This window comes from Balearica regulorum, chromosome 11 (assembly GCF_011004875.1).
Source record: "Balearica regulorum gibbericeps isolate bBalReg1 chromosome 11, bBalReg1.pri, whole genome shotgun sequence".
NCBI classification, from domain to species: Eukaryota; Metazoa; Chordata; class Aves; order Gruiformes; family Gruidae; genus Balearica; species Balearica regulorum.
In genome coordinates this window covers 5068288-5087673 of record NC_046194.1, presented here as the reverse complement: position 1 = coordinate 5087673, position 19386 = coordinate 5068288, and the positions used below count along the sequence as shown (strand labels likewise).

Sequence of the window (19386 nt, the reverse complement as noted above, 5' to 3'; positions counted from 1 at the left end):
AGAAAATGTTCAGACAAAATGGATAACGAAATGGTACAGCAAGAGTCAAGAATGGAAAATACTGAATGAGTACATTCAGTATTCTGCTGAGCTTTCAGTTAAAATTGGCCCAAATAACACAAACCCATGGAAGTAATTTTTAACCTACATTTCAGTCAAATTTAGCATATGCAGTATTATGATCCTTTGAGACATTTAAAAAACATACCAATGACATCATGTTACACAGACAATGGATAATAAGTGCAAGTACCTGAAACGAATAAATAGGCTAATCTAGCTTTAACAACAGCAACAAATCATGAAGTGCTGGTTCAGGCTCAGGCACCTTCATCACTACTTTCCAGTGCATAACTTTTGTTTGCTTGCTTTCACAAATAATTCCATGATGAAACAAAGAATAAATTACAGCTCCTTTAACAGTAAAGAGCCTTTTTAGAGAATTTTTAAGAACCTTGGTTTCATTTACAGTGGTCTTTTTGTATATCTAGTGAAAGTACTTAAATTCCTGCCCATAAAAGTAGTCTATTCTCAACCTTATCTTACTGGCTTCTCTGCACAGCCCATACATTGTTCCGTCCCTCTCTAGAAACTGCTTTTCTGGCATTTTTGTAGTGAACCTGTCAATCAACCTCCACACACTCTTGTAGTAAAGAGCACTAAACCATCAACATGAAGCATCAGCAGAACGCACTTCACAAACACAAACAAAATTACACTCCACCTAATGTGTCCACTCCAGAAAACCCACAGCAAAAACTGCGTTAACAAGTTTGAGACAGCTCTTGCCTTACAGCTCTGAATGTCAACTACCTTAGTTCTTGCAGGACTAAGGGGAAAGAGTCAGTCTCAGGTTTTTTTCCCTCAGCTCAGTTTATAAAGCTGAGGCTTCTGATTTCCAATTGGTTTTTACAGAAGAGCAAAAACGTACAGCAGGTCTTCCTCAGAGAAATGAAACTAAAAAGTGTTTCACAGATCAAAAACAGTACTTCAGACTGTATTCAGAACAGCACTGTGGAAAGACAGTGAACAGATGACTTGTTGAAGTGGCAGCCTGTCTATATAACCTCAGTTCAAGGAGGCCTCCAAAAATTACACCAAATAGCACACGCCAAGACAGGAATAGCAAACAATGTTGAGACCCAAATCCAAGAACAAAAATAACAGCTGTCTTCTGTTGGCTAGCAGATTCCTCTTCCTCTCCTGTTCCTGACTTCTTTATTACTCCTTGAACAACCAGAACAGGAAGGACATAGCAAGCTCCAGCGTTTGAGCAAAAAATCACAATCAAGGCAAAGCGAAAAGGTATGACCTCTATAGAGGAGTCAGCATCTTTTTCATAGAACCACAGAGAAGTTCAGACTGGAAGACACATCTGGAGATGCTGTCTAGCCAAACCTGCTTATAAGCTTCCAAGTTACTTCAGGTTGCTTAGGGCCTTAGGTCAAGCTTTGAAAATTTCCGAGGCTTCCTCTGAATATTAAGTAAACATTTTTTAGTACGCCAAAAGGAGAAACCGCTTCAAGCATTTCAGTTTACTACCAATATTATCTTATATGCTCGCAGCTTCAAATAATGCACACTTTCTATCACTAGGAAACTCAGATGAATACACAGTTTAGGTTCGGGAAAATAGAAGATAGCAAAGGATCTAGTGCAAATTAGCCTGCATAACGCAGCCTAAAATCACAAAGACATCAGGCAACTCTTTATATTGACAGAAATATGTAACTGCAACTAGGGATCCCATTTACAGGGTCCTTCATAAAACTGAGTAAGATCTCCAAAATCTGAGAAAGAAATGAGCTGTTGCCAGCCTACAAAGGATTTGACATGTTTGTCCCTCCAGAACAGTTACGGCTGGGTTTGTAAGAACTACATTAGTCAAAGTTGTATGTATTAAAAGAAAAGGAAAGGAGGAAAATCTGCCATAACTGTGGTTCACAAAATGGCATCCTTAATCTGTTCTTATGGATCACCAAATAGTCTATTAAAAATTACAATTCCCTCAGTGATCAGACTGATAAATATCTGAGCACATCTAACTTTTGTGAGGCTCACCAACAGGTATTTTACAACCATAGTAACTTACTGAAGCTGTTTCCAAGAGTATTTTGACATTTCAGAATTTCAACGTCACTGTCCCTTAGAGGTTCCTTACACTTTGTCTTCCCCATCAGACATATTTGTAATGCCACAGTGTCACATATTTATTATATATACCTATAACCACATGCACAGCAGAGACATCCTGACCACGTTATCACTTTAATCATTGAAGCATCCTATTTTTTTCAGAAAGTACTTTCTCTTGATTGATTGTGATGACTTTTGCTTCAGCAATGAGTAAATCCAGACATAGATCCAATACTCTGAAGTGAATGAATTTTCAGAATTTAGTTAATTGTGCAATGGTCACACTGTACCACCTGCCAGCCTTATCTAAATCAGTTATGCTAAACCTTTTTTCAATGATTTCTTTCAAGCTTTTTTAGCATTTATAATACAACAAAACCTAAAAGTACCGTACCTGCCAAAATGAATTACATAGAAGAAACTGAGACACATTTTTTGCAGACTGATGTTGCACTATTTTTGATTCAGACATTACTTTTTAAATACTCGTTTTTGTTAAGTGCAGTACAACAAAAATACAAACATTGACATTACGGGAACTCACAACTAATGGCACTTACGTGAAGCCAGATTAAGCTTTCATCAAACTTGAAAATATTCTGGGGTTTTATATTTTCCCATTGATGTTAAACAATGACCAAACCCTGAAACCTGCTTTAAATTAGCAAGATAAAAAAATATCCAAAGAAAGCAGCTACTGAACAAATTGTATAACACAGTATATGAGGCTAAGCAGTCCCAAATAGCAATAATAGTTTGTTAATTAAGATTTTTTAGTAATTTGAAAATACCCTACACAGTGATTGCAAAGAGCACTACTCAAACACAGAACTGGAGCCAAATTCCATTGACATTGTTAGAAACTTCTTACTGAATTTGAGCTGTGTAATAGAGTACAATCACAAAAAGACTGTCCTATCACAACAAATTTACCAGCATATTTACCTTTTTCTCCAACTTAATAGTACAATGGATTTCACTTTTAGTCTACCATTGTATAATGAATAAAAATAAACAATTTTTATCATAAATTCTGGCAAATTTCAGTCAGTTCTTTTCCTTTTTACTAAACTCTTCCTTCAGTGTTTTAAATTGTGTTTATTGTCCCAGTTTGTCTGACTGGATTTTCAAGTTTAGATGAACAGGAAGTAAAAAGGCTCTCTTTTTGTGACTGGAATTCAGGCGTAGTGTGATTGTCTTAAAATACAACTGGGTCTTTCTCCAGTGCTGAAGGTTCAGCTCAGTAACAGTTCACTGCACAGGCTGGTTGATGCTTAACCGTATCTGCCTGATGATCTACAACATACAGACTGTTAAATACGAAGTAATAGGCCCCAAACTCAACCCACATCATGACACTGTACAGCCTTGCTGTAATAGATTCATTTCCATGACAGCTTTTCTAATTCTTCTGCTCCTCCTTCTCCTCTCTATTTAAGTATTTGAAATCTCCTTGAATAAAATAGAGGAAAAGGACATAATCATTCCTTTAAAAAGTTTATTTTGTGCAACTCTGGTAACGACTGCAAGTTTTTAGCTTAAGTTCATAGTTTGCTTTTAGGTTTTTGATAGAATAATAGAATAATCATCCTTGAGTTCCACCATATTTGGAATATTGGATGTGTCTAGTTCGAATGTCCCTAATATTCAAAGAAATGTAAGAAAACATGGATGAGGCACAAGCTGTTACTCTAACCAGTCTTTAACAAAAATGGTACTGTTTTCAAAAACACTTAAAAGCTTTAGGACCTTTCAGTGTCCAACTCACTTTGAAAATGGGACTTGTACAGCCAAACTATGCAAGCCCTTTCGAAAATATTAGTCCTGTCTCAGTTCCGTAGTAAAAATTATTAGTTTACTGCTTTTCAACTTCAATTAACAAAGTTAATTCAAAGACACATTGTTTTCAAACAACCAAAAGAAACTGAGTTTCTGTGTCATTGAAGAGGAACATGAATTCTTTATTTTTTTTAGCCCCAGCTGGCAGCTGAGCACCACACAGCCGTGTGTTCCTCATTGTTGTGAAAAGGAGGCAGGGGTTATCAACCAGTTTTCTCCTACATGTTAAAATGACACTTCTGTTTGTTAGGAAGTATCCTTCCACTCTAGAATATTATGCTCTAATAAACAATTCAATTTATTTTAAAAAGTGGGAAAGAGTAGGCACCATGTAGATGGAATTTTCTTTGCGTTCAGGGACAGGAGAAGAAAGTAGTAATCTTTAAGCGCTTTCATTAAAACATTCAAAAGTGACACAGGCAACACCCAGACTCTTTAGGGTCATGGGTATTTAGTCACCAAGAGTTTCTCTTCCTTTAGCACACAAGCTTCGTGTTGCTCAGTGATGCTCATGGCTCAGTACTGACACGGTACTACAACCAGAAGGTATTACTGGTTCAGCTCTCACCATAAGGCTGCCAACGTTCCACACGTGCTAACCTCATTCCTCCGCTACGAAAACAAAGGTTTCTGACCACACACACTAGTGATACAGTTCTTTGACACAGACTGTTAACGTCTTTGCTTTCTGACTCGCGTTCACTTTTTTTTCAAGCGGTCAAACTTTTTTCTCCTATATGCCAAATTCCCCCCACCCCCTTTGTGGCTTGAAACACCTTGAGTTAATGCTCTGTGAACTCATCTCAAACCTACTTTGTATTGTGCCTCAGGGTTCTTCCAGAGCAGTTCGTGAAAGTAGTTTTCTTTGTATAGGTAGATAAAGCCAAACTGTAAAAGATACAAACTAACTGATATTTGACTGAACGTATTGTCAAAAAAAACCCCAAACCCCCCAAAAATGATGGGCCACAATTCTGTAGCCTTTTGAAGAGGTATTTTAAAGACAGTTTTTGTTAGGAAAGCGTGGTTTACATTGTTCTCCTAGATGTATGGTCTTTTTAAAGACCTTACATACAAAAAATGAGAGGGTGGGGGAAGAATATGTGAATATCAAAAACGTTACAGTACTGCCATTTTGTAGTCATCATTATTCTGGATTGGTTATATAAAACTAAAATACACTTATTTGCCAGTATCTAAGGCCCCTTCTATAACTTTCATTCCTCAGATTTAACTAATGCCATAAACTATCACACATGTAGACATACGTGCTTTTTCCCTCAACTTTACGGCAGATGAAGTAGTAATACCTGCTACTTCAGCTGCCATTTGGCCAGAGGAAAAGGCCATTCTCGATTACCTCAGAAAACTGTAACAAACCAACTAGGACAACAAAACCCTTGATTTACTTTATAGCCAGTTTTCTTTAATAAGTCATAAAATTACAGATCTCCTGAACATGAGTTTTAAAAATAATTCTGTGATAACTAGACACGAACATACACTTGTCTGACAAGCACTTAACTGATCTCCTGTAGTAGAGTCCCGATTACAGGAAACTATTATGAAGCCCTTAGCTGGAATCCATTTATTCTGGTAAAGCCTCACATGCAGACAAGGCAGGGAGATGAACAGAAAATTACTTTTATGCATTTCATTCCCAATTTTCATCCCAAAAATTATTACTGTGTTGCCTTGTATTCTCGATCTTAATTTACAACACATTGCCACGTACATTTTCCAAGGGTCAATTAAATGAGTGACAAAGCTGTTACTCCATTTAATGATAGCTTTAGTTTCATGCCTTGTATCTTGCATATATTTATAAAAGTACTGGCAGCAACTGTAATCTGAACTAACTACTACAGTGCGATCCCAAACTATTTGAGTCCAGAGTTACATTTGTACATTACTGTTCATATTAAGTCACCATTTAATGAAGTTCCAGAACGCTAGAGTTCCTCTGTGCTTTTCCTTAGGGCATGCTATGGCATGCTCTTTGGCTATTTAACACTGACAAGTCAAGTCTAGGTCTGTCAGCAGAAACATCACACAAGTCCAAAGAAAATCTCTTTCCAATTTGTGAATCCAACCTGGACCTTGACATAATGCTTCCTACTGAAGCTACCCTCTGTTCCAGGATGAGAACTACCAGCACACCCAAGTACAACCAACGATCCAGGGAACCGTGTGCCTGTCAGGACACACAGTTTCATACCTGTTGGTCAAAAGACAGGAAGATACATATTTTTATAATTACAAAAGCAATCACAAAACCTGCGTAAATGACTAAACATGGGTTTACACCATGACTTTCATTTGCAGAGAGAAAACTCAGTTCCTCCCCAAAGTCATGAAACTTCCTTTCTTGGGAGGATTACCAAAAAACATGACCTAATGACATCTGAGTTACAGGCTAAAGGCAGACAGTTGACTTTTTTATAACGGGTCCTTACACTGCATTTTAATGGAACTTGCAGTTCTGTCATTCCCCCAAGTATTTTTCACTTTTCTTTCGGTGGTCATGTAGGCATCTTATGTGTCAGGGACTAAAGCTGGAAACAAGACTGTATGCGGCTTTAGTGTCCCTGCATATGTGATCACAGAGCCAGTAGATCATAGATTTCCATACATTTATTTATTTAAGAGAGCACAGAGCAGTAACAACAATGGTGTAAGTAGTTGGTTAAATGAAATATGCTGTGCCTAAAGTATTCCAAACTTTTACTTTTTTTTTCCCATTAGCATGTATTTCCTGCTACTTCAGTAGACAGCATAAGGCGCACATAATTACTAATTAAATTCTTACAAAAATAATAAAACTATGTCCTTAAGGATGTAAAAGAGAAACACTGATACACAAACAGACTACATCACCGGTAACATCTTATTTCTAGACCAGCTTGGAGGAAGAAAATCATCCCCAAAACAACCATGTGAAATCAAAGTAGTACACAATGCAGGATGTTCCCCTGGCAGGAAAATGAAGCAGGCAAATACCGTATTCAGCCCCACAGTGACAGGGTTTAAATACCGTGGGCCACGTCTGTTTATAATTTCACTACTGAATTTGGAAGTCTCAAACAATTTCAATGTCCATCTGTCTCTGAGAATGCATTTGGCTCTCTGCTGCTCTGGTTATGTAGGTTCCCTTGAAATGCTATCATCATCTTTGTGGAGTCTAATGCAACTTAAGGAAAACAACGGTCATTTTAAAAGAACTCCTTGGGAAGTTAGTAAAGCACCAGCAATTAAACAGGCTAAGGTCTGCCATCCGTGCAGGCGAAGCTGTACCGCAGTGCCTTCTATGCCACTTTGACACGTTGAACGCTTAAACAAGTGGCAGAAGTAGAAGTAGGGATGTGGTGTAATGCAAGAAGCAATTCCTGAAAGCCCTGTTCTGACAGGAATTTGTTCACAGACTGCAGGAAGCTTTGGCTCAGGCCACGTTGGATCAAAAAGGCTAAATTGCGCATCATCTATGGGAAAACACTTATTTTCTAAGCATATCTGAAATAATTTTTAACAGGATATTTATAAAAGGCAATGACAAAAGACTTCAAATAAAAAGAATGCTTAATTATGACACAGTTACAGAAAACCCTTTACAGTTTCTTATTTACTGTCAAAATTACCATGATTTGATTGTATCACAGGCTAAATTTCACAGTCTTTTTTATTTGTATTCTAATTTTTACATTTACTTTCCCTGGACCTTCACGAAACCTCCCATGCAAGTGCGGTGGGTTTGGTGGGGGTTTTTCATCCAAATACGAAATCTTACTGCCTGATTGTGACAGTATTATTAATTTTCCTTATTTGGAAACAGGATTTTTTTTCTAAAAAGTCTTTCAAAAATTAAAAAAATTAGGTCTTCCATTCACTTGTGCCAGAGGTGGTAACTACTATTATTATCATCACTCAAAATGTATTTTCCAGTAATCCCACTCTCATTCACAAAATAACACCTTAAAGACAAACTGAAGGACAGTTTAAACTCCTCTTTGAGTGGAGCTTTTAAATGTGCAAAAGCTATCGAAGCTTTGATGCTTCCTGGCAAGACACTCTACCAATTCAGAGACCCTAATTGAAAAAGACTGTTTTAAACCTATTTTCCTTACTTTACCGCTGGATAATGAGAATGGGAATCTCCCCACAGATCTTAAGGGATCATCAAATTCCCCTTTCCACCCTAAATTTCCTGTTTCATATTACTTGCAGGGAGCATGAATTTTCAGAAGACCCAAGAAAGGTGATCACCACTACTTCAGCGCACTGAAGACAGACAACTGTTACAAATGCCCTCTCAGTGATCTCGTTGCAGAAAGAGGTAATTGGGACAGAAGACTATTAATCTCCCTTAGGAATTTTTATTTAAAGGACAAAACTTTTCATTCAAACAATACTCATTTATTTCATCCAATCCAAAATACTTGGAATATGGCAAGCTGTATCTTGCACCTACTACTTGAACGTAGCTACTATGTAGCACGTGCAACTGTAACATTGAATCTAGATGTATTTTCAATTCTATGCTTTTAACTTCTAACCTGAAATATGCACAAAGTTGTTACTATAAGCATTCACATACTTTGCACAGGTGCAGCAACTGCTTCACTGTTGGAAGATGGCTATGTAACCCAGACAGGCAATTGTAAAAGATTTTGAGGTGCTTTAGAAGAAAGGGTTCTGTTAAAGTGTAAACCAACTATTAGTCGGTACGTGATTACCTCAGTGGCTGGTCTCAGGTGGACTACCTGGCAAGTGTCTTTAGTAGCAGCATCCCCCAATGCTTTCAACACCTTGGTCAGACAACCAACATTATTCAGAAATCTATAGTTCTTTTTAGCTCACAGAAGGGATAACTTGGCTTAGTTAAGATGCAGAGCTTTGGGAGTGGTTTTGTTGTTCTTGTAACGTAACCCTCAGAAGAACTAACTGGAGTAATGCCAAAGGCATTAGTTCTAATGCAATCTAAACGTGAGCCTTTCAGTGGAGATCTGACTAATTCCTGGTTAGAGCTAGTGCTGTTCTCCTTTAAGAAAAGCCCTACTGCCTGCTTAACAAACACAGGCCCCTTTAAAATCCAGGTGTAAACAGTCACCTAGATCCAGACAAGGCTTTCCAAATCTGAAAGGATATTATTTTTTCCATTTCATCGCTAAATTTTTCAGGCAGGTGTTATTTTCTACTAAGCTTTCTATAAATTCAACTTAACAGTGCTCCAGTAGCAAACGCCAATTGCTGCTATACTTCATTGCTTAGGATATCTTTTTTTACTATATGAATGTGTTTAACTTAAGCTTAGAGCCCGTCTTTAAAACTAGCTGTTAAATTCCTAAGCAAATGGGTGTTTTAATGGAAAGACTGACGCATTCTTAACTATGGGAGTGTGAATGGATCCAGTACAAGATTACTCAAGTCCATGTAGAATACAAATGCAATATAGGACCACAGGTTCAGATCTTTGATCTCCTTTTTTGCAGAGGCTGTGATGTATAAAGCCAATTCCACAGAGCAGACAGTACTACACTGAATATAAATTATCCTTTAACTATAGCAAGGCTCACGTTTAAAGAAATGCTGCAAGGATGAACAATGCAGCCATGAAACAGAGTTCTTCTGTACCAAAAATACAGACCAGGATCTCCATGGATAACCATGGTTTCGAAAGACAAATTTTCCCTCAGCTGTTATTTGATAAAAAATAGAGTCAAATCTGGAACATTTGTACATACAGAAGTACAATTAAAGCACACTGCTTGCTCTTTCTATAAAAAAAGTGAGCTAGGAATACTTGCTTTATTTTCCGGATTAAACATCATTCCCCTAAGAAGCATAGCAAATGATTTTTAAATGTGACAACCAACAGTCTTCACTGGATATGGCTTAAAATTTAAAAGCACATCTTTTCCAGATATCTCTTTAGAGGAAGAACCTTCTGCCTACTGAACTAACACTAAGCTCCCTGGAGTTTAGCCATGAATATTCTAAACCCATCTCTTACAATTCACTGAAAGTCATCTTTTGCCAAAATAAAATGCTTAAGAGGAATTCAATACGCTTATGCTGCTTTTCTTCATTTTCTTTAAAATAAGCATTTGTGTCTCAACTTTATGCCAAAGATACAGCAAGAGAGAGACTGAACTGTGGAGCTATTACCTCAGGTTTTGTACACAACTCACCTGGGAAAACAAATTACTTCTGAGAACATCAGATATTTGGGTTTGGTTTATTCTATTTAATTTTGTATTTAACCAGCTCTTTTGCAGTTACAGATAAATACTGTTGAGTATTTGTACAGGAATTTCTCTGCTGCTTACACCAGTTGTAACTTAGGTGGTTCTAAGAAATGGTGCTTTCCCACTCTGTGCTGTTTATCTGCATGCTAACTTCGTGTGTGTGGAAATGTTAGCAAATAAATAAATAACTTTTTTCCTGTCTTACCTCTTTTGACTTGTGTAATCTGACAGATCAATGCTACTTCTACTGCTGAGAAGCAAAAAGTTACAATTAATCTTGGGCTTAATCTTTTTGTTCTCTAGGTTTTCTTTCAGTAAGGCTTGAAGAAGGTGCTCTATGTGGCTCAGTTCTCTGTGCCACAATAAAATTTAGCACAAAAAAATCCGAGAGTGAGTTGATAATATCCACTGTCCTCAGCTCTGCTCCGGTTCAATCAGCTTGAACATCTTCTCCCCTCCTTTGCCAATTGAGATAAGCAGCAACAATTGCTGAAAATGTATTACCAGCTCAAGCTCAGAAAGACGGGACCAGATGAGCTGACTCCATTTCTCTCAAGCTTACAGAATCTTCCCGGGTCCAAGGGGGGCCAACAAGTCCCTGTTTGCCCCTTGGCATGCACCTCGCAGCTACTTCTTACAGGCAACCATGCCGAGGTTGCAAAAGGAAAGTGAGCTAAATCCTCAGCTTCCCAGATTGCCTGCAAGGTCTCTGCTTGTAGCCAGCAGGTTGTAAGCTTTGTGCCATTGTGGCAAAAGTCACGAATGAACCATCCTTCTCCTCCCCAAAGGATAAAATCCTCTCCTTGCCTTTCTGTGGTCTCCCCTCTCCTTCCCTTTCTGTGGTCTCCATAGCTGAAGCCAAGTATTCATTGGCCATCACTGCAATGCCTCTAACCAATTCTAACTGCATCCAGAGCTTGAGCAAATTAAAATATATTTCAGCTTGATCTGGGGTTTATCCCATTCCAGTACTCCACATACACAGCAACTTTAAGCTTACAGACATCCCTTCTTGCTTCAAGAAAATCCTTCAATCAAAGAACTTCATTTACAATCCAGCATAGTTTTTGCTTTCTCGTCTCTCCACAGCAGCTAGGCATTTTGATGCAATCCTCATTTAATGCAATCTCCATTACAGGATTATGATCACATCAATAAAATGTTCCATATGGAGGGGTTTTTTTCCATCCCTCTCCCTCTCTCGTTCATACTAGGCACTATATCTGCAAACCCCACCAAATCAAGCAGGATGATGGGATGCTCCAGGGAGGTAGTGGGGGTACACATTCAACAGAATGCAGCAGCCAATGCAAACTGCCCATCAGAGACTGAGACCCTACATCTCATTCCTGCGCTGCGTGAGTTAGCTCAGTGTCCGCGCTGTGAGCATACATCATAAACATGCTGTGTTATCAGACTAAAAATAAATGCATCCTTTGCAATCAGTTGTGAGCTCCGTGTACTTTTCACAGGAGCAGACTTTCATTTTACTTCATCAGTCCCAGTCTATCGATACTGTTCTGGATGAACTGCTGATGCTCTGCTGAAAGGGGGATGCTGGACAAAAGATGTAATGTAAAAGCGTATCAAAATCCCGCTTTTCCCCAAGCCCCCTTCTTACCTTCAATGCCTTCTCTGCACAAGATGTCAATCTACATGGGCTCCTCAGCGCATCATCGAGGCGTTAGAGTAGTGAAGGCTGCCCCACTGCATGGAAGTTAGACCGCTTTGCAACAGCAAATCCTCGATCCAAAACACAAGCCGCTTCTTCTCATGCAGTGTGCCGAGCACGATTCATAAGCGACTTCCACACAGGGAATAAAATTGTAAAAGAAAGGGGGGGGGGGGGGAAGAAAAACATATCCTAACTTTTAGGTAAGCCCGAGTTTGTTTTATTTCTGTTGGGTTTAGTTAATTATTGGCTTTTGCAGCTGCAAAAGGATGGAAACGCAATCGCGCCCGGGAAGCCCCACACCAGTCCGCAGAGGTCCTGCCGCGTAACCTAAGTTGCGCGGAGAGACTCTGAACTCGGTGCCACTCCGCAGCGCAGCCCGGCAGCCCTCTCCTCGCCGGGCGGCTGAGGGGAGCGGAGCGCCAGGTCCCCCTCGCGGGGAAGCCGCCGCCGCTGGGCGCTCGCCCCCCTCCCGGCGGGGCTGGCTGCTGGCCCGGCGCGGCCGCTGCGGGTCCCCTGGGGGCGCGGGCTGCGCTGCCGGCGGCGCCCCGGAGCCCGCGCTGTCCCGGCGGCGGCGGCGGCGGCGGCTCCTGCTCGGCTCTGCCGCGGCCGCCCGCGCCCCGCTCTGCCGCTTGCCAGCCGGCCCTCCCCGCGGCTGACATCACCGCCAGGAGGAGGAGCGACACCGGGGATGCGAATAGCCGAGCCGAGGGGGGTTCCCCCTCCCGGAAGCCGCCCTGCCTTTTCCTCTCGGAGAATCCCCCGAAAGCGGCGGCGTGGCCGCTCCGCCGCCTCGCCGGGGGGGCGGCCCCAGTCCCCCCCGGCGCCCCCCCCCCGCCCCCGCACCGCAGCACGGCCGCGGAGGGGCCGGCGGTGCTGCCCGGCGGGCGGCTGCCCGCGCTCCCCCGCTCGGGGCCGGGGAGGACCGGCCCTCAGGCCCAGGCGCGGGTCGAGAGCGGGGCGCCGCGGTCCCAGCTCGGGGTGGCCGGGCAGCGCCGCGCCGGCGGCTGGCCCCTGCCTCCCTCCCCCCGGGCTCCCCGCCTGCTTTCCGCCTGCACAAGCGCCGCGGCGAGGGGGAGGAAGGGAGGTGGCAGAGCCCTCTCCGGCGCATCGGCCCGGCCCAGGCTGGGAGAGCGCCCGTGCCCGCGGAGGCGGCCACCGTCCCCGGCTCCCCGCGCCCCCCTTGGGGGCCGTCGTCCTCGGCAGTGCGGCGGGTGCCCTCTCTGCCCTCCCCCGGCGGAGTGTGACACGGGGACGGAGGAGCTGTCGGCCGCAGGCGCAGCCCCGCTCCCGCTGCGGAACAGCCGCCGCGCGAAGGCTGCGCGGGGCCGGGCGGGGGGCGCCGGGCAGCGGCGCCGCGGAGGGACGCGCTCCCCTGGCTCGGCGCCCGCGGCGGGGGGCGAGGGCCCGGGGCCGGCGGCCAAACGGCGCCTTCCCGGCGGCGGGTGCCCGGGGCGAGGGGAGGCAGCGCGGGGCCGCGGCGGGCGGGCGGGCGTCCCGGACGCTTCGGCGGGCGCTCCTGGGGGCCGAGGTCTCAGGTATGCCGGGAAACCCGAGCCGGGGGCGCCGGGGCGGAGGCGCGGGGTCGTGCCGCACCCTCAGGCGGGGGACCAGCTGCGGAGGGGGACGCGGGCGGGAGAGCACCGCCCGCCTCGGCTGGCCTCCGGGCGGCCGCCACTCAGCCATCGGGCCGGTCTGTCCCGCGCCGGGCCGGGCACCGCTCACCGAGGAAGGGCGGTCGGGTCGGCTGCGTACGGCCCGCGGGGACGCGGCGGTGGGAGCCGGCCCGGGGCCGCACGGGAGGCGCTTCCCCGGGGCGCTGTAGCTGTAGGGAGACTGGTGGCCGTGAGACAGGGCGGGAGTCCAGCCTTTGCCAAGGCAGTTCGTTTTACGTGCAGGATCAGTGATTGCAAAGTGAGAGTGTGGGGGCGAGTGTGGCTGTTTATGAATGCTTGCGTGAAAACAGTTTAATTAATAGTTAATTTGTGGTGTTGATTTTAATAATTCGAGTATCTTGAATTATTTGCAGTATTTTGGCAGATGCCTGCAGTAGGCACTTCTCAGTGAACACAATAATTATTAGTAAATAATTTAGCATTTTTTTCTGTACTTTGCTGTTGGGTGAGGAGACAGTTTTAAACTCTTTTCTGATGAACAAGAAAAGAAATTGCACTTACCCTAACAGCACACATTTTTGCATGTGTCCTTCTTTAAAAATAGCATGAAGATATATGTGGAAGCCTTGTTTTACCTTCTTCACTGTAGCAAGATGTAGGTGATGTCTCACTTTTATCGCTAAATATAGTTTAAACGCCAGAATTGCTCTGAAATAAAGGTATATATGAGGATCAGAGACTTCTAAAAACAGCTTGTAAAAATCCCCAGCGAATTGTATCCATCTTACCTGTTAACGCATATATTCAGTGAGATTCTTTGAACATCGACTCGGAATGAACAATTGCATAGCCATTAACCATGCTAAAATACTACTGATGTAATTCCTCTTCTAGGTGGTATTTCCATACCGTACTTCAGTTGCCTGACTATGACCAAATGCCCATTGTATTTTACTACGTTGGGTGCTAAAGTCTATGAATTTAGTGAAGCAAGTTGTGACTTCATTGTTTTTGTCCCATATACAGACAGTAGAGGAACCTCGTTAGGTTCAAACACAACATTTCCCACATCTGAGATTTCGTGTCCCAGCTGCAGTGCAGCACACGCTGAGTAATGCCTCCCGGTCAGTTATACCTATTTATCAACATTTCTGAACATTTTGTAATAAAATGTGAAATAAAGCATACATAAACAACAAAAGGACAACAATAAAAGCAGCGTGCAGCTGTGCGTATGTGGTTTACATCACGTTGGTGGCATACAGATTAGGATTGGTTGTCTGTCCTTTTAATACCTATTTCTTTAAGCAGTCATTACAATGGATTTCTGAAATAGCCAAGTCCATAAGAGGCACGTCCTAATAGACAACTGTATTTCACACCTCAGAAGAGGAAATTGATGGAGGAATTTCTGTGTATTGTTTGGACACTGTCATGTTCTTGTCCTCCTGGTCTTAAATTAAAATAAAGATGATTACTTGAAAAAAATAATACTGAAATAGGTTTGAATATTACTGGGAGACGAAATGACCTACACGATGGTTTGTCCTGTGCAAGAGCGATCAACTGCGATAGCATCAGCCATTGCAGAAAGGAAAGCCACCAGCATGTCTGGGGGGGATGACCCATCCCGCTTGTCCTGTGGTGTCTAAGGATAAGCTACAATGGATCCCGCAGTTCAGCCTGAACGATGTTTGAAATACACAGCCACAAGGCAAATTTAGTGCAAATTGTTATTTCATTTTAACAAAAAAAAAAAAAAAAAGGTGGAGATATAGATGGCTTATTTAACTGATATTGGAATGAACCTTTACCCTTGAAAAGGGCAAACCCCCTTTACAAACCAAAGCAGTTACATCATGAAAATAAAGAGTCAAAGGCAGATTACCTCTGTCCATGCAGCAAATGCATTACTTCACTAAGAACAAAAATATTTCTGCACATCAGAAGGTATTGCTGCTACCCTTCATTCAGATCAAGGTCTAAGCCCTGAAATTGTTTGTACTCTAAGCACATGAAGAGGCCCCACAGGAACTATTCACATGTGAAAAGAGCTAGGACCCGAGCCAAAGTTTTGCATACTGTGAAGGTCAAGCTTGCTTCTTTTCTAAAACTCGCACTTAACAGAAAAACTCTCAGAAAGATGGTTTCCATACAGCACCTGCAACTGATTCTTCGGGATGCTGTGTGCACTGTGCCTGATTCAGAGCAAGGTATGCGCTAGCAGGTCTCTGTGACTTTGGTGCGGGTTGGCTTGCAGGCAGGCTGCTGCCTTTCAGAACGGGGGCTGTCCCTGCCTTGCCCTGATTGCAATTACTGACGTTTCTCTTCCCACAGACGCCGATTTTTTTATAAACTCAAAATGTAAGGAGAAAAGTCTTATAGCTATTATACAACTACTGGCTTTATAGTTGTTTTTGAATAACCTGTTAATAAAAATGCACTGCCTGTAGGACGAATTCTCAGCATTTTTGCAAAGGTCACACAAAATATATTGCTTGAGTAGCCTGGCTTTGGTCACCTAGATAAGTCATGGAGAGGCCACAGTAGATGACTGTCTCCAAGAAAGATTATAATTCACTTTTATGTCTCTATGCAAGAAACCAAGAGACACATGCCTTGCCTTCTCTCCTGGGAATGGGGCATAGTGGAGGCTGGTGCAGGGAACACAGAGGAGCTACTCTCAGCAGAGTGACAGAGAAGGTTGCAGGTCTCTCCCTGCTGGAGGCCTCCCATAGTTCCGCTTTGTTTCTTTTTTCCTGTCAGAGCAACAGAACTCAGAAAACAAGTTGCAACTACACTGTACCACATCTTTTACAAGGATTTTGCCTCAATCCCAAGTAAGACTCGTATTCTCTGTATACTTATGTGAACAATAGTTTCTTTTTCTTCTTTTTCCCTCATCCCCATTTACTGGGCATGCAAAATAAATCCCACTTGGGATCTTTGAGCGCTAGGACTGTTTTTACTCCTGCTTCTCGATAATGGAAATTCCCACGTTTAGCCTTTTCTAGGAGCAACGTTTATCTACGTTGCACTGTGCTCCATAAATGCCACTTGATACTGTGCCTGGACTTCATAACGAATACACAGTGGGTCTCTCAGAGTCCCACCGTCCACAGTGGTCTGTAATTTACAATGGCTGATCAGTTTTTCTAACTTATATTTGTTGAATTTTATTTTGGTTTTTTTTGCCAAGAAACTGGCATAACTTCATGTCAAATCATGTTAGGTCAAATACAGTAATAATTAGAAATGGCAGACATATAAAAAACCCTACAGCCACAAATTGTCACACGACTATGTGGTACCTATTCCTTTCATTCCAAGACTGGAGACATCATACATCTATTGATAGGAATATGTGGGAAGTTGAGAGTGTTATTTTTAAAGGGGCTACAATTTATAAATACATACCTTTTTGAGGGAGAGCCAGGCACCAGTGGTGTTTATCGTCTTGCAGGGCTATTGCCAGAACGATGACAGTATGGAGCTTTGGAAGTCCGGTACCTAACAGCAGGAGGTAGAACATACTAATTTTATTATCATCGCAGCTGTCAAGCGACAATGCTTTTTAAATGTCATGAATTACATATAAAATACATTCATTTTTATACTGCGCATTTTGACAGTTCACGCGCGCAGACCGAAAGGGCATGGCTTTGGCACGGGCGTGCAAGACAAGATGTTGGAAACACTCGGAATTGAACTTAGTGCACTTTGTGGACCCAGTTTCTTGTTTGGTTACATGAGTCAGGAGCTATGATATTGATAACAATAGAGGTGATAAGATCTTAAGATGACTTACACAAGATAAAAATCAAACTGAGTCTCTAACCTAGGAATTAATGAAATACTTTTCGTATAATAAGTATTTGTCATCTGTCCTTGAGAACAGGAAATTACGTGAGCAATAAAAATCAGCAGAAATTGTTCATTTAAATTAATTTTGTAAACTTAACGAGTGTTACACTGTACTGTTCTCTGCATCTTTAAGAGTGTTTGGGGATTTATGTCTTGCAAAACAGAAACAAACTAAGAAAGCTGAAATATATTGTGTCTTTTGCTGTACTTTACAGCACAGCTTGTGTTTAAGAAGCAGTCTAGACATGCAAAAATGCTAGAATAAACAATATTTTTTTCATTATTTTAAATTAGCTTGTACTGGAAAGCTATAAATTTCAGAGTGATGCACACTAACAGGATTGCATATCTATTCAAATATTCAAAACAAAAGATACTAAACGGCTATTCTGTTACCTGCCATTATAAATATAAATTTCCTTCCGAGTTAATGCAATTACAAGTGATTTCCTATAAAAGAAACAACCCAAATCATTTCCACAAACCTTCAGGATATTTTACAGGATATTTTACTTAGTATTATGAAAAGTCATATCCTTTTTTTTCCCCTTCCTTAGTTTAGTGGCTTGTTTAACCCACTTTAACATACAAACATTATTAAATACTATTTAATATTCATTACAGGGCTTCAAATATTGGTTGGTCTTAAATAAATATTTTTTCTTTATTCTCCTTTCAGCTGAATTGTGTGTGCAATTAAAGAATAATCAGCTAAAGTCATGATTGAGATTTTGAATTTATGACCATGAGTGAAGAAATGAGCCCTTTATTCTGGAGTACAATGACGGAAGTGGTCACACCAAGTTAAGCGATTTTTCTCCCTGTGGCTATGAAGGGCGATAATAAAGCAGGTAGATACCAACCCCAACAAGTACTCCTCTGGCTTATGGACAGAGAAACAATTGTACGACACAACAACTATACATCAAGAGACAGAGTCTCATGCTACCGAGAGAAACTTTGCACATAAGCTGAAAATCTCAGTTGAACTTTTGGGAAGGTATCCTTGATTCAGCTCTGTATCGTATCAATTATAAAATGTTACTTAATTATCCTCAGGTGGTAACAAAGCTGTTGCAGAAAAGCCTCACTGTCATCACAGGAGTTTTGTAAGACTGTAAATAAGTATTTTTCAAGAGTATTTCCAAGAGGAAACTGGCCCCTCTTGTCTGACAAGTAAGAGGGTTAGTGCAGTTCCTCCCCTGGCCCCTCCCAGTGCTCGGGATGCCTTTGTGCTACACCTCTGGCAGGAGAACAGGAGTGCAGTCAATCAGGCGCTCATCTGGATCTCGGAAGACCTGTCTTTCTTTTCCACCAGGGTACTGTCCTCAGTCTGGCTTTGGCGAGTCACTTAAGTTCTGTGCCTGTCAGATCCTTATTAAATATGAAAAGTAAAATTTCAATAATAGAAATATCTTAAATATTGCCTAAATTATGTCTGAATAAAAAGATACACATGTATTGTTTGATATATTGATATATTGATATAGCTCAAAATTTTCGTGTTCCAAAATGTAATTGATTTCATGAGTATTTTACATGCCTAGATTTATTTGTATTGTCTTGCTATGAGAGCAAAGACCTGTTAAAATAAAGTGCTTTTAAATCTTATCAGACCTAGATTTCTTAAGCTATTAAGTATACTGTATTTTGCAAAAGGGAAAAACATTGCTCTTTAGTAACAAGATTTTTTTTGGCATCCTTTTTGGCACCACGTTAATACTAATGGTATTGGTGGCCATATAATAGTGAAGAGAGTTCCTTTCAAAAAATTAGATTTCTGAAGTTTCCTTGAAGTGTGTATATTCAGGGGACTCCTCATCTGAATCAAACTGGATCTGCATTAAGCTCGGAGTGCATTGGCCTGTGTCGTTGGTTTGGGGTTTTATTTTGCTGACTGAAATTAGCATGTATGGAATACCAAGTATGATGAGAGTGAACTCATCAGGGAAGGAGTCATAGAACATGCCTACATCACTGTAGGGTATCCGCAAACTTCAGACTACTGCATGTTTAC

General features: G+C 41.9%; 2 protein-coding genes across 3 annotated transcripts in view; one reads left to right on the top strand and one right to left on the bottom strand.

Annotated features, from left to right (window-relative positions):
• The window catches only part of PCDH11X (protocadherin 11 X-linked), a 512159-nt gene extending 499643 nt beyond the window's left edge, over positions 1–12516 (bottom strand). For both annotated transcript variants that reach the window (XM_075763091.1, XM_075763092.1), the window contains exon 1: positions 11839–12516. The gene's annotated coding sequence lies outside the window, so the exon portion shown is untranslated. The remainder of the gene's footprint in view (positions 1–11838) is intronic.
• Positions 10864–18949, top strand: LOC142603358 (uncharacterized). Its single transcript, XM_075763425.1, has 4 exons — positions 10864–10885; positions 12263–16345; positions 16969–17028; positions 18049–18949. Exons 1-2 carry the CDS (start codon positions 10864–10866, stop codon positions 13858–13860), a joined length of 1620 nt encoding a protein of 539 aa, XP_075619540.1. The 3' UTR covers positions 13861–16345; positions 16969–17028; positions 18049–18949.
• The last annotated feature ends 437 nt before the right edge of the window (positions 18950–19386 follow it).